The sequence below is a fragment of the Panthera leo genome, chromosome D2 (genome assembly GCF_018350215.1).
Source record: "Panthera leo isolate Ple1 chromosome D2, P.leo_Ple1_pat1.1, whole genome shotgun sequence".
In the NCBI taxonomy this organism is placed as follows: Eukaryota; Metazoa; Chordata; class Mammalia; order Carnivora; family Felidae; genus Panthera; species Panthera leo.
Genome location: NC_056689.1, coordinates 17,409,293 through 17,423,924, shown reverse-complemented (window position 1 = coordinate 17,423,924; position 14,632 = coordinate 17,409,293). Strand labels below are relative to the sequence as shown.

The 14,632-nt window shown below is 60.0% G+C and overlaps 2 protein-coding genes across 3 annotated transcripts in view; one reads left to right on the top strand and one right to left on the bottom strand.

Annotated features, from left to right (window-relative positions):
- Positions 1-6,453, top strand: part of COG2 (component of oligomeric golgi complex 2) — a 55,280-nt gene extending 48,827 nt beyond the window's left edge. For both annotated transcript variants that reach the window (XM_042907869.1, XM_042907868.1), the window contains exon 18: positions 6,150-6,453. In XM_042907869.1, coding sequence (XP_042763803.1) covers positions 6,150-6,314 — 165 coding nt within the window. In that variant the 3' untranslated portion in view covers positions 6,315-6,453. The remainder of the gene's footprint in view (positions 1-6,149) is intronic.
- Positions 6,454-6,584: 131 nt separating this feature from the next.
- AGT (angiotensinogen) lies at positions 6,585-14,115 on the bottom strand. The gene is made up of 4 exons (XM_042907872.1): positions 13,284-14,115; positions 9,448-9,715; positions 7,704-7,848; positions 6,585-6,938 (listed from the first exon to the last, which is right to left on the bottom strand). The coding sequence occupies exons 1-4, from the start codon at positions 14,113-14,115 to the stop codon at positions 6,747-6,749; spliced, it is 1,437 nt and encodes a 478-aa protein (XP_042763806.1). The 3' UTR covers positions 6,585-6,746.
- Positions 14,116-14,632: the final 517 nt, after the last annotated feature.

Sequence of the window (14,632 nt, the reverse complement as noted above, 5' to 3'; positions counted from 1 at the left end):
TTTAGGACCCACCTGCGTAGTCCGGGAGGCTCTCGTCGTGAGATCCCCAACTTAATCGCATTTGCAAAGGTCCTTTTGCCCAGTAAGGTCACATGCACAGATTCCAGGGGCCAGCATGTGTGCGGACCTTTTTGGGGGCCCACCATTTTGGCCTCTGCTGCAGCCAACCAGGAAAGGAAAAGCACATGAGGGCCACCCGGGGGCAGGGGGGGGCCCGCGGCCCTGGCGGGGAGAGCTCCGCACGGTCCAGGGGCTGGAAATGGGTCTAGCTGTGTGTCCAGGAAGAAGAGAAAAAAAGCAAATTTTAGAGCTTCTTCAGTTACACACCCCGGTGTCCTGTTGGGGGTCTTTGCCAGTATTTCTTTGCAGCTCCCTGGAACTACTCTGTGGAGTTGCCCTGTGAGAGCCACTCAGCCACGAACCTGCCTGTGGAAAAGGGGGCCCCTGGGTCTGCATGCCTCGCGGGCTAAAGCAGGGCAGCCCCGGACCTCCGGCATGGAGGAGGCCAGCGTCAAGCTTTAAGGACAGCAGCCGCCCTGGCGGTGCAATAATGGGCGTCCACGTGACCCTCCCGTTGACCTTCCCGCTCAAGTTCATGTTTCAGAACCGGAGAATGGTGCCGAACTTCAGATGTCGAGCTAACGGTAGAGTTTTTTGTTTTTGTTTTTTTAATGTTTTTATTTATTTTGAGAGAGCAGGAACAGGGGAGGCACAGAGAGAGAGGGAGACACAGAATCCGAAGCGGGCCCCGGGCTCCGAGCTGTCAGCACAGAGCCCGACGCGGGGCTCGAGCCCGCGAACCGTGAGATCGTGACCTGAGCGGAAGTCGGACGCTCAACCGACGGAGCCACCCAGGCGCCCCGAGCGAACGGGGGATTCTGAAGCAAGGCCTGTTGGGGGTTCTTACCTGAAGGCACCGTTCACGTTGTCAGCGCGTGGCATCCTCACCCGTGAGAGAGACCTCTCCTCGTCAGCCACCAGACATCCCAGGTGGAGCCTCCACCATCTGAGAGGACGCCGGCCTCCCCTGGTCGTCCTCCCACCACCTCAGGTTAGGCAGCTGTGAAGGAGACGCTGTCTTTGGCCCCGGGCGAGCCTTTCCCGGCACTGCCCACCCCTCTTGAAGAGCCGCCGGGCGTCCTGTCGGTTGGCGGCAAAGGCCGGTCTGGACCACGGGAAGTCACACCTTCCCGTGACTTTGAGAAATGCCTCCACGTGCCACCCGCCCCGTCGCCCCTGTCACACAGAGTCCCAGAACAATCCAGATTCTCCTCTCCTCTTTCCCTCGCTCTCGTCAGTGTTGGACTGAAACGTGTTCTTGATCTTTGGGGTGGCGTTTTGATTGTGAAGTAACCCAGTAACGAGGACCTGAATCTCTGTCCCCCCTTAAACAACTGAACGCCAAGGCAAGCGTCTGAAACGGCACCGTGCAGACGCTGGACAAGAGCAGCGTAGGATCCCAGAGAGAAGGGAAACAAGGTGGGCTGTGTGTGGACAGCCCAGGGTCCAGGCCCAGGCACAGGGGGACCCGGAGCCGGTGACTCTGATGTGAGAGAGTCTGGAGTGGGGAGGCGGCGGGGGGGGGGGGGGGGGGGGGGGGGAGGGGGGGAAGGAGTCTAGACCTTGGGGGGCAGAGTATGGAGAGGAAGGTGGCTCACTTTGTATAGCCGGGTGCTGGTTAGCCGCTGGTGGGGCAGGAGGCTATCAAGGCAAGGAAAGCGGTCCTAGAAAGGAGCGGCTAGAATCATCCTCCAGGCTCGGGGGACCCCGGCGTGTTCCCGCTGGCAGGATGGAAAGGCTCTGACAGTGGCCACAAGCGGCGCCCTCAGAAGGATCGGCCTCAGGAGCGGCACCAGATTGGCCTAAACCAAAGGCTGGTCTGGACCCGCTTAACAAAGCTTCACAGCGAGCCTCAGAGGGTAACTTTGCAGGTAACTCCACGGAAGCGTAGAGTAACATGGAATGTAGGGAGGTGGGCTGTGGGACCCGCCCCCCCCCCCCCGAAGTGTTGCGAGTCACTGACATTCACCACCCGCGGTGTTTGTGAGAGCCTCTCAGAGGCACCCAGAACGTCTGCTCGTCCTGCAGCTTTAAAAACCACATGGCGAGCCTGTGTCCACACAAAAACCTGCACACAGATCACTGCCCACCACCCCCCCCCCCCGCCCCAAATTGGAAACAACCAAGTTGTCTTTCATGGACGGATAAATAAACGGTCCATCCGGACAATGGGATGTCGTTCCGTCCTGAGAAGAAATGAAAACATCTGGGGGAATCTTAAACGCATATTGCTAAGTGAGAGAGGCCAATCCAAAAAGGCTACGTGTAGATCCTAGCTCTACGGCCTTCTGGAAGAGGCAAAATTACGGAGATCGAGAAAGACGAGTGGTGGCAGGAGTTGTGGGGGATGAACAGGTGGGGCACACAGGATTTTTAGGACACCGGACATCTAACCTATCATTAGCATATGGGAACTACTGTGTGCTCGGTTTTACTGGGAGCCTAAAACTGCACTAAAAAAAGTGAATTCTATCAGGAACCAAACAGACAAACCAACCCACACGGGATGGTCCTCAAGTCCAAAACCTGTCCCAGACCTTCAGTACGTGTTTCGGTGCCTAGAATTTTTCAGATTTTAGAAAGGCAAAGTGGTTTGCATCCTGCGTGCCATGTGGCGTCCCAGCGGGCTCCGGAACAGCACCTGGGGGTCACCGACGTCGGTGTCTCTGCAGCAAGGAGAGGACGCTTCACACTCGAAGCTTCGGAAGCGGGATTGTCTTCGGCAGCCTCGTGTCTGTTCGGGTTGGGGGTCGCCGCACGGATCCGGCAAAAATCGTGTTCAGGTCCTGAACTCAGTACAGGCTCGGGATCTGGTGAGCGTCCTGGGTGGGTGGGCCGTGGGAAGCTCTAGGTCCTGAGCAGAAACCTGAGGCCGGAGGGGACGGGAGCTGCCGAATCATTCCCCGGCCTTCCGGGGAAGCGCTTTGCAAGCCCAGGACGACTTGGAACTTAGTGACGAAAGATTTTGGAGAAACAGACACCCCCCCCCCCGCCCCCCATAATTAACATATTGGCGTCAAGTAATCTGCCAAACGGTGGTGTTTTGTATCCTGGTAACATCCTGACCCACTTCCCAGTTTATAAAAGAGCCGAGGACAAAGAACAGCAGGGGGTCGTTGGCAACCGGGTACTGGGTACTCCTAGCAACTGCTCCAGCCCCAGCAGCCTGCTCGGTGGGAGAAATGGGAGAAATGTGCTCGCCCCGGCCAGTCGCTTTCTAAAACAAAGTTGTTCTGTTCCCCCAGCCGCAGCGGGACGGTGCTGCCTCAGGTCACTGGGGACGACTTCAAAACCACAGTGCACGAATCAGGAGGACGTCGGTGGTGGCGCCTGGGGCTCCGTGCTGGCCCTGGGCGCCTCACAAGTGTGTGTCCGCGCGGAGAGGGAGGTGCTGGGACGGGGTCGGAGGAACGGCTCTGAACCCATGGCGCGCACACAGATGGACCGTTTCTCGTTTGCGGTTGTGTTAGGACTCACGGGGCGAACCGCCACGGCTCCGGTTCAGATCGAAGACGTGGCATCCCCCTGAGAGCGGGAATCCAAGAGGGGGCGCTGCCGGTTGTGGCCCCGGCTCTTCTCGAAGCCTGTGGCTGGGAGCACAGATTCCGGGCCGGCCTCAACCCTAACCCGAAAGTCTAGTGTGCGTTCCTGGGCTCCCGGTGACGGTGCAGATGCTGAGGACGGGGTCTGGGTGGGGCTGTAGATTCTGCACCAAGGGCCACATGGAGTCATGAGACTCTGTGCTTATTACTTCTTGAGAGAGTGAGAGAGAGAGAGAGCGTGTGGGCAAGAGGAGCAGAGGGAGAGGATCCCAAGCAGGCTCCATGCTCAATGTGGAGCTCGATCCCACGACCCTGGGATCATGGCCCAAGTCAAAATCAAGAGTGGGACGCTCAACCCACTGAGCCATCCCGGCGCCCTGGGTCGTGACTCTCTAACGCGCTCCTGCTTCCTCAACTTCCAGTTCCCCCCCCCAGAGACCTGGCATCCAGTGGCCGTTTCCAAAAGCCCAAACCAGCGAGAAATTGGATGCCAGCTGCTGCCCCCCCCGCTGGACCTCTGAGAAGAGAGACCCAGGGAGGGCAGAGCGTGATGGGAAGTAAACCCAGGTGAAAGCGGGGCTGGGCCGGGGGGCTGGGGGGACAGAGTCCCTGCCAGCAGTGAACAGGGGGACCCCCAGCGACACCCACAGTTCGACAGGGCTCCTGGACTGCTGCCTATTCCAAGCGACCAAACAAAGCACGGGTGCTGTTGCTGTGCCTGTCCCGCCAGGGCCCTTGTCGCTCAGCCTGACACCGGGTGAGGTACTGATATTTGCGGGGAAACTCTTACCCGGGCTCATTCGCTGCGCGTTAGAGCCTCAAAGCAGCCGTCCATAGCTGTGTGCCATGCGGCGGGGGCCCCTGTGCGGTCAGGGAGCAGAGGCTGATCTGGGGAAGGGGAGGCAGGTCTCCAGGCACTGAGATCTTCACCCGCAGCTTCAAAGACAGGGAGGGGTTTGCGAACTCGAGGCCCCTCCCAGAAGCTTCCCCTGGGACATTTCACCTCCTCCGCCCCCCAGGTCCCAGCTGGTCCCTGTGTGGCCAGTGATCCTCTTTAATGGATGGGGGGACCATCAGCTCTTGAAGGGGTTGGAATGTGGGGGGAGAGCCTTGAGGGTCCCCCAGCAGTGCCGGATAGGAGACGTGCCTGAGTGTTTCCTTTCCCCGCCATAGCACATTGCCACCAGTTTATTCCCTGACCGCTCTAAGGCCAGAAGTCAACGATGGTTGTCACTGGCCGAAATCAAGGTTATTGGCCAGGCAGTGCTCCCTCCGGAGGCTCTAGGGGAGGACGCTTTGCCTGCTGTACGTTTATGGAACAGGACTTCAGACAGGGTAGAGGTCCTGACTTCACTGTGGACTGACTGCCGTTGACATGGTTGCTGTTATTCTTTTATTCGTTCGGGCATTCCCCACTTTACACAGAAGGGCAGCGCAGCCCAGAGGGGTGATGTCCCCTGCTCCGGCTCCCAGCACGTGTTGGATCTGGGCTTCCTGCTCAGCCCACCCATCTCTGGCACCCACGTTCCCGAGCACCCACCAATGCTGCCTCTCATGTGCCTGCCACTGCCACAGAAGGGCGGAGGGGGTTGGGGGGGGACCAGCTGTCCCCTTGACCTTGACGTCAGAGCAGGGAGCTGCGTTCCAGTCTGGCAGGGCGCTTGGGAACATGAGGGGGACACTGGGGCGTGGAGGGCATCGTTCCTGTTCTGTGTTCCTGTTCGGTCCGAGCCTCAATCAGAGGAGCAGGCCTGCGTCTCATAGCACGTGCTCAGTTGGCCCCAGCACCCCGGACTGTGGCTACGGTGCCCTGGGCTGTGGCTACGAAGCCCAGGAAGGGGGGTGGGCAAGGCCTGGGCACCAGTGGGCAGTGCAGTCACCGCTCAAGCAGAACACGGGATGCTTCTGCTTACGCCTCTGAAAGCGCATACCGGCAAGAACTGGGTCGACTTTGAAATCGTCATCCCCACTCTTACCCCCCGGTGACTGTCCAGCAGCTGTCGTCAGTGGTTACCGTATTACGGAGCCTGCCTGGTTACTTCAGCAGCTGTGGGAGGGAGGAGGAGACGGGGCTTTGTGCACATCAGGAAGCATCTTCACTCTTCACTGTTCCAGCAACAGCGTGGGCCTCCGGGTGCCCACCTCCTCCCCAGTCCCCGCCCGAGCTTAGGAACGCGGGCGTCTAACCTGCTCAGAGACACTCAGCAGATGGAAGGATTCGTTTCTCTGTCTTCCAGTCCCTGGGCGATGGGAGCAGCGATCCGACCCTGTGTCCCCAGAAAGGAAGAGGTGCCCACCTGCCCCGTTCCTTCGCAGCTGCCTGTCGCGGCATGGGGCCTCTCCCCCCCTCCCCCCCCATGCCCATCTGCCATTTAGGGATGGAAGCGTCCAGAATAAAGCATCATCTAAAACCTCTCCAAATGACGGCCAAGTACCGGCCCGCACCTTCCAGGGAAGTGCCATCCAAAATATGGCTCAAAGCCCTTGAATGCACTTAGCATTTGTACAGTCTGTTAAGCTAAATGGCATGTATTTGTTTTGCTGCAGAGTGAAAAGAATTTTCCTCTTTTGCGTATTGTTGCAAGACGTTTATTAAGAACACAAGGGATGACCAGCCGTGGTATTAACATTCTAACATTAATTCAGACGCTTGTGTTTTTCCAAGATCACAGCATCCTGGGGAAGACAACCAAGAAACCAACAAAAAACTAAGGCATCGTGGAGACCGTATGCAGTTCGTGCGTTCGTATTCCGTAACCGAGTATAAACCCAGGGCCGTGAAAACTATAATTTTAAAGCCCGATTTCTGTTCTCTGATAAAAAGGAAAGCAGTTTTTGGTTTCACGAACCGGTTTTAAGTCTGTTCACATTTTGTCCTGAACAGTCGTCCTGTGCTAATAAACTCTGGTTCTTGGCACCGCCCCCCCTTCACGTGGCCCAAGATAAACCTAAGAACCCGGGAGGCCTTCTTCCCAAAGGTTCCGCTGCTCGTGATACACAGTGCCACGTTTACCAGGGAGAAACAGCTTCCTTCCCGTTCCGCACTGACTCACTGGAAGGAAAAGTGGAAGACGGGTGACAAATCGGCGTTACTGTGTGCCTGTCGCTCACGGTGACAGCCGCGGCTCGGTGGCGGCCCAGGCCTCACGCCGCGCTCAGCGGGTTGGCCACGCGGCCCAGGAAGTGGAGGGCGGTGGAGTCTTGCTCATAAATGGCGAACAGGAACGGGCTGTTGAGGGTCACCTCCAAGGCCTCGGGCCTGTCAGGCTGCTGGGCGGACTCTGTGGGCTCTTCTCCCTCGTCTGCTTTTAGTTCGAAAAGGACGCTGTTCAGCACCTGCAAGGCAGCAGGTGTTGGGACGGCTCCCGAAGGCCCTCGGGGCCCAGCTATGTAGTGCTGTCGCTGGAGGGCATTTCTCCAGACCGTGCACGCCCCGCCCCTCGGTGTAGACGACCCCCACTCGGCCCAACCCACCTGACAGCTCCTCCCCAGAGTCCCTCCACTCCCCACCTTGCTGTTGCCATCCACGGCAAAACCCCGGGCCCTCGGCTGCGGGCCCCTGTGCTCGGTTCATCCCACTCACGTAGCACAGGGGTTCATGCCCCCCAAACAGTGGTCTCCGAGGCCAGAACCGCAGCCCTTCTTCTCCCCAGCAGAGCGTCCAGGCGGCCCCGCTGCAGAGGTGCATCATTCCAGGCAGCAGAGCCACAGTCTGCCTACCACCAAGCGTTTCCCTGAAGCAGGTGGCCCTCTGGCAGGGCTGGCACTGGGCCGGCACTGGGCCTAGGGGCACTCACTGTCGTGGCCCAAGTCCTGGCCCTGCTGTAGGATCTGGGAGGGACCCTGAGGCTAGGCCAGGCTGGGCAGAGCCATAGAACACATGGTGGGGAAGGGTTCGCTGCTCTCCACCTGTCCCCAGAAAGCCCTAGAAGGCTCTGGTCACTTCTCTCCTACCCTGCGTGCACACTTACCTGGCCATGCTCTCCTCTCCTACCCCGCCCGCCTCCCGGGAGCTCCCCCTGTGTCCCTCCTGTCCACGCCTCCCACTCTGCGAACCCACGGAATCCACTCCGACACAGACAGACACCTCCCGCACGGTACCTTTCCGACTCTGAGCTGGTCGTCGCTGATTTTGCCCAGGTTCGCCTCTGCACCCAGCAGGGTGGGCAGCCGGGCCTGGGCCAGCAGGTCCTGAAGGTCATAGGAGCCTTGTAGTGTCAGCTGGGGCATGGTCAGGCGGATGGTCCTGGGAGGGTGACACACACTTAGGGAGGTCCCGGTGGCCCCCACCGTGAGGCCCTGGGCCCCCCTCACCCGGCTAGGCCATCTTGGGGAAAGTTTGTCAGCAGCAAACATAACAAAAAACTTCCATGTCCTTGGGAATACGGTGAGAAGGGCATACATTTAACAGCGGTGCTCTCTGGGTGTTTGTGGACAGTCTATGCTTCCATTCTGGGTTTAGGTTGGCTGCACTGAAGGTGTATCACCTGGAGAACTTTAAAATGCTATTCTCTGAAATAATGCATCCTGTCTTACTAGCTACCTTTCAGTGGTGTCCTTGACATAGAAACCCCCCACCGTGGGGGGGGGTGGGGGGAGAGAGAGAGAGATAGGAGGGATGTCCTGTCACTCTCAGCGGTGGGCACGTTCCTTACATCAGCTCAGTTGACCTTCCTTTGGCATCCCTGAGAGCCCATGGATGTTTCCAGTGACGTACCAAACCCTCACAAGAGGTGACAGTGGACCCATGTCCCTAGTAGCATTATTCACGATAGCCAAAAGGTGGAAGCGGCCCAAGTGTCCGCTGATGGATGAAAAGATACACAAAGCACGGTCCATCCATATAATGGAATGTTAGCCTCAAGGAGGAAGGAAATTCTGACGCAGGCTGCAACGTGGGTGAACCCTGGGGACAAGATGCTAAGGGAAATAAGCCAGTCACAAAAGGACAAATACCCTATGCCTTCACGCCTCTGAGGTCCTAGAATAGACACATTCAGAGACCGGAAGTAGAAAGGTGGCGGCCAGGGGCGGGGGGAGGGGGAATGGAGAGTTAGTGTTTAACGGGGTCAGAGTTCCAGTCTGGGAAGAGGGAAAGATCCTGGGGATGGGTGGCGGTAAGGGCCACGCAACAGTGTGGATGTGCTCCGTGCCCCTGAGCCGTGTACCTAAAAGATGGGTCACGTGGTAAGTGTTAGGTGTTTACCACCCACCACAACCAAAAATGATCTAGAAAGGAGACCTCAGGAGGCCACTAGGCCCCGCCCCCTCCCCCGAGTGCCTGTCAGATTTCCGGACCCCACTGCCCTGCGCCTGGGTGGTAGGTCAAGTGTAGCGCCCCCAGCGGAGAATTGCTTTCTTCCTCGCCGCAGGAGTGGAGCAAACCAGGGGGCCTATGGGGTCAAGGTCATCTTCGAGAAAAAGCCCCTCCCCCGGGTCTCTCGGAAGGGTACAAACCCTTCTGGGAAGTCGGCCCCCCACAAGCTCTTGGATTGCAGCAGATTGTGTGTGTTGGGGGGGGACGGGGCTGGGGGGCTGGCATCAAAAGGGGCAGATTGAAACGCGGGCATCCAAAACCAGCGGGTGAGCACAAGCCCGAGGAAGGCGTGCTCCCCGGTTCCATTACCTCTCGTGCTCCCGGAAGAAGCTGGTAAACCGAGAGCCACGTCAGTGGATGGCTGGAGGGGTGATGGGGGGATGCCCAGGCCCTCCGGCCCAGAACAGCACGGGCCGCCCGGCCTGCCCCTGCTCACCCCCCCCACTCCCGCCTCGCCTTCCCCCCCGCCCCGCCCGGCTTCCAGGGGGAGCAGCCCCAGAGGTGCCGGCGGTTTCCCGGGAGCCATACCGGGGAGAGAGATTCTTCAGCCACGTCAAGAAGTTGTGCTGGAAGCTGAGGGTTTCCACCTGCTGCAGGCCCGACATGCATTGCGGCTGCACCAACAGCAGGCAGGCGCTCCTGCCCAGGGGCACGCGGGTCATGGAGAGGTTGTTCTGGGCGTCGCTCCAGTGCTGGAAGGTGCCCGTGCCCGAAAGCATGGGGACGGGCACTGCCGTGGTGTTGTCCACCCAGAACTCCTGGAGCCCCTCCAGCAGGGAGAACCCCTTCAGCTTTCCTGCGGACCCGGACGGGAGACAAGAGGGGAAGGGTCAGCTGGGGCAGGGGCAGGCGGGTGGGCTCGGGCCGAGGGCGCCACTGAGCAGGGGTGGGGCGGGGCGAGGCCTGGAGGGCAGATCCCGGAAGTGCAGCCCGGGCAGGGGGGCATTCTCCCCGCCCAGCGCATCACCAGCCCCACGGCCCCAGGGGCCCATTCAAGTCCTCCTCCTGCAAGATCACCGCGGTGCCGCCAGCCGCCAGCGGTGAAGACATTGCACCCGCCAGGTGCCACCCTGGGACTTTACACCTGTCGCCTTAAGGCCCACAAAGGAAGGCGGAGAATTTAGGCACCTTCCACCACGACTGAGTGACTAACTCACCCCAGATCTGCCCTGGCCCAAAGCCTGTGGGCTGCCGTGCTCACTTTCTTTTTCTTTTTCTTTTGTTTTTTTGACAAATTCAATTGTTGGGTTCACAGCAAAAGGTAGAGGAAGGTATAGAGATTTCCTGTGTGTCCCCCCCCCCACTCCCCCGACACGCACAGCCTCCCGCCCCACGGACACCCCCACCAGGGCGGGACGTCTGTTGACGCCGATGAAGCGACACGGACACATCGTCATGACCCAGAACCCGTGGTTGACATCAGGGCCGTACATTCTCCGGGTCTGGACAGACGTGCAGTGACCTGTATCCACCATCACCGCGTCATCCAGAATAGAGTCACGGCCCGACACGCCCCCAGTGCACGCTCGCTCTCCAGCCCGCGAGCAGGGCCGGCGGTGACAGAGACTCCCTTTCTCAAGTCCTAGGACGCGGAGCTGAGCACACACCTCCTGTCATGAAGGCTCCACGTCTCGGGCCCCTGTGCTGCCAGGGACACCCCTACGACCCGGCGCGACCAGTGGCTCTGAGCAGAGGCGCTCCGTGCAAGCTGGCACTGGGCCTCGCCGGCGGGCGGTGAACCCTCTCTGGTGCCCTCGCTCCCGCAGGGCTGTGCACGTGGTGGCAGAACCGAGCTGCCACCCGGCTCAGCTGCCCTCGGAGACAGGACAGACGCCTGCTGAAGGCCCTGTCCCTGGGGGCCTCCCTGTGACCGGAGCCCCTGGCACAGCCCCTCCCCCCTGCAGTCTCCTCGGTCACCGTGAGTGGCCCACGTCGGGGTTGTTTCTGGGGGAATGAGGGGAGGGTAAGGGTGAGTCTGTCACAGAGCAGCTGGGGGTCTGAGTAAAGGCAGCTTCAAAAGCCACGGCTCCCTTTTCTGGGAACAGAGGTCTCTGAAGTGGAGGGGCGGGGGCTGGAAGGACAAGGGTGCCTTCCCAGGGCCTGGGTCTGGCAAGAAGGGACCGCCAGACCCAGCCTCTCCCTCCCCCTTTGTAGTCGGGCCTTGGGGAGACAGGAGCGACAAGCCGTGGTGTCCTTCCTCCCAGGATCCCCCAGGTCTGGCAGGGGACTCGTTAGTTCAGGGGAAGAAAGGACTGACTCTTTTCCCACCAAGACAGAAAGACGTGAGACTCTGCACCGGAGGCGGCTGCCCGGTCCTGTCTGCTCATCTGAAAAGCACAGCACACCGTCCTCGTCCAGAGGTTAAGTAAATCCCTCAAGGTTAAGTCAGCTGGCGTCGTGGAACCTGTCAGGGCCAGCACCCAGCTTGGGATGACAGCAGGGCCTGGGCAAATGGCGCCCTAGAGCTCTCAGGCTCCCAGCCCCCAAGTGCTCGCCAGTTGGGAACGTGCACCTGACCTCCGCTCAGGTCACGGTAATAGAACGTCATTGCCAAAGGGGAACACAGAGCTCCCAAGACGTAAGTGGACGTGCCGCGGCGGACAGGTGCGTCTCTGTTGGATGGAAACTGAGGCACAGAAAGGTCAGGGAGGGAGATCAGAAGCGGGGATGTGGTGGGGCTGGGTGACCATCCAGGGCGTCAGAGTCCTGAGCGCGGTTCTGCTTTTCTCTTCGTGGCTTTCCTCGCTCCCCTCTTGTCCAGCCCCATCATGTGAACGTGTGCACAGGGGCTTTTCCAGAATGAGTCCCCGTTTCTGGCACCTATGGCTCCCTAGCTTCGCCTTTTGGGGGCACGACTTCCTCAGTGAGCTCTCCTCCTGGGGCTCCTCTTAGGAATGGCGAGCTGAGCCCACGAGTCCCCTCTGTCCTCCGTGGGTTGTGGCGCCCCCCCTCCCCCCCCCGCTCAGCTGGATGGCCCCAGTGCTGGACTCTGTTCCCACGACCTGTGAGCACTGGGACCTGAGCATTCCCGGGTCTGCCAGCTTCCTCCTGCACCCAGAACAGGCTGGAGGTCCTTCCCCCTTGCGGTTTACAGGCTTCCAGAATGTTTTCAGAGTAAGAAAGCAGCCATGCTCTGTTAAACCTCTCTCTCTCTCTCTCTCTGGCTCCGGTTTGGCTGCTTGCTCGCTTGGCTCGCAAACGCACCGTCCCCGGCCCCTCAGTTTGCAGAGCCACTACCTTAGCATATGCTCCCGGGAGGGTTTGCCTGCCCCGTTGAGCAGCCTTCCCGGGAGTCCCCCTCCCCCCCCCACCCTGCCTTCAGTGCACATGGCACAGGCCGCCTGGGCGACCTCTGAACAGAACCCTTTGCCCGCTCCAACACCCGCCAGCCTTCTCAACGTCAGATTCCAAGTCAGAACCCGGCCCGTCTTTCCGGCCCCGCCTTGCACCAGCCACACTCGCTCACTCCCAGCTCCGGCCAAACAGAGCCGCCCTTGCCCTGGTTCCTGGCCCCGAACTCGCTAGCCTTTGCTCACATGTTTGCTCTTCTCCACTGCAGCCCCGCTCCCCGAGCCGCCCCCAGGCCTCTGTCCTCTTCCCCAGTGACCCTCCCTCCTCTGGGTGCTCAGCCCCCCAGGTCCCTTCCTCGGGGACTTTTACCTGCAGCTCTGTACCCTGGGCATTCGCCTGTGGGACCTAGCTGCCCTGCTGAGGCTCAAATAGGCAACCTGGGGTCGGGACCTGTGCGTTCTTCCCGCCTGGCCCCCCGGAGACGCCCAACTCGGGGAGCTTGCATGCGAACCTCTTCCGTGATTATATATTGAATGAGCGAACTGTCTTCGTAGGGATTTTTTTGCGGGGGAGGAGGGAGTAATGGCCCCTCCCAACATGAAAGGGATTTAAGCAAACAAACGGGCTATGTTTGCATGGACGTTGACCTTCTCAAGAGACAGGAACCCCTCCTTCCTGAGCGTAGAGCTGGGCCCCAGGGCCAGGAAGTGGGGGCTTGGGTCCTGGGACACCCGCTCGTGCCTGTGCTTTCTTGAGGAGGCCACTGCGTTGTTGTTTTTTCCTCTAGGGACAGCAACACCTCTCCACCACACCGCCAGGGGATTGAATGAGAAAAGTAGAAGGATGTACTTTAGTAACTGCACAGAGTAGGGCAGCAGGTAGGTGGGCCGATAGTTCCGCCTCCTCGAGAGTGACTCCTGGGTGCTCCCTCACATGCGCCACCCTGCCCTTCTCCAAGGCCTGGCCCTTGCTGAGCTGAAATGTTGGGCATTACAGCCACAGTCGCAGGGAACTGTCACCCTTTGGAACCGGCCCGGGGGTAGAGCCCACCCCACCCGCAGGGTCTGTCTTACCTTGGAAACGGACATAGGTGTTGAAAAGTAGGGTGCTGTCTGGGCTGACTCCTGACAGGGGGCTGTTCATTTTCCACCCCGTCACTGCCTGCGTGAACGCGTTGATCTTCTCGGCAGCAAGATCTGGGTCCGTGGACAAGTCCAGAGAGCGCTCGAGGGTGATGGGGGCAAAGGGAGCCAGGCCCCGCACAAATGGCTCCTTCAGGCGCAGGCCGGGGGCTGTGAACAGGCCCACCACCGTGGAGAGGAGCAGTCTGGGCTGGCCGCTGGCCCCACCCTGGGCGACCAGAAGGCCCTGGATGGTGTGCAGGGCAGAGAGGACCTTGTGGCCATCCAGCCGGGACGTGCAGCCCTGATCCTCCCCAGGGACGCCCAGGAACGCCTGTAGTCTGCTGGCCGTGGGGTCCAGGGCGCCCAAATAGAAAGAGGCCAGGGTGCCAAAGAGAGCCGTTGGGGACAGGATGGCCGCCCCGCTGGCCATGCTCCACGACTCACTCAGCATCCTGTACATGTGGAAGCCCAAGAAGTTGAGCATCATCCCCACCTTCGCCGCCCTCAGCCTGTCTTCCTCCTCCAGCCCCTCGGTGGCCAGCACGAGCTGCTCTCGGAGGGCCTCCTCGTCCACAGGGGTTGTCTTGGCCTGAATGGGGACCGGTGTGAAGGTCGGCTCTTTGGGCGCCTCCGCGTTGGACTTCTCCAGCTGCTCACAGCTGCTCTCGCTGTAGACGAGGAGGTGAAAGGGGTGTATGTACACCCGGTCGGCAGCGGCGAGGCCGGCCCAGGCCAGGAGGCAGAGGACGGCAGCCCTCAGGCTCGCACCACCAGGAGCCATCGCTGACGGGGGCGCTCACTTCCGCGGACCCTGCAAAAATGTCCTCTTGTCAAGGGTGACAGTTCTACTCGGTGTGGAGGGGCCCTCTAGCCAGACTTTTAGCCGTTCCAATATTCCCTGCAATCGTTCAGTCCAGGAGAAATCTATCGAAGTCTACACACGTCGAAGAGAAGTGGTAAATTTCAAAGCTCTGGGGAAGACACCGCGCAGGTGCAAAACGCCGCTGTGGGCTGGGCTGCGCTCTCACGGGGCTTATTTTGGGGTGGGCTTTGTGTTTTGTTGTGTCTAATGTTTAAATTTTTCTTTTAACGTCTATTTATTTTTGAGACAGAGAGAGACAGAGCATGAACGGGGGAGGGGCAGAGAGAGAGGGAGACACAGAATCGGAAGCAGGCTCCAGGCTCCGAGCTGTCAGCACAGAGCCCGACGCGGGGCTCAAACTCACGGACCACGAGATCGTGACCCGAGCCAAAGTCGGACGCCCGACCGACTGAGCCACCCAGGCGTGCCCCGGTTG

Coding starts and splice junctions, on each gene's coding strand:
- AGT (XM_042907872.1), bottom strand. CDS start 14,115: ATGGCTCCTGGTGGTGCGAGCCTGAGGGCTGCCGTCCTCTGCCTCCTG. Junction 9,716..13,283: donor CACCTATGTCCGTTTCCAAG/GTAAGACAGACC, acceptor CCGGGTCCGCAG/GAAAGCTGAAGGGGTTCTCC. Junction 6,939..7,703: donor ACCAGCTCAGAGTCGGAAAG/GTACCGTGCGGG, acceptor GCTGCCTTGCAG/GTGCTGAACAGCGTCCTTTT.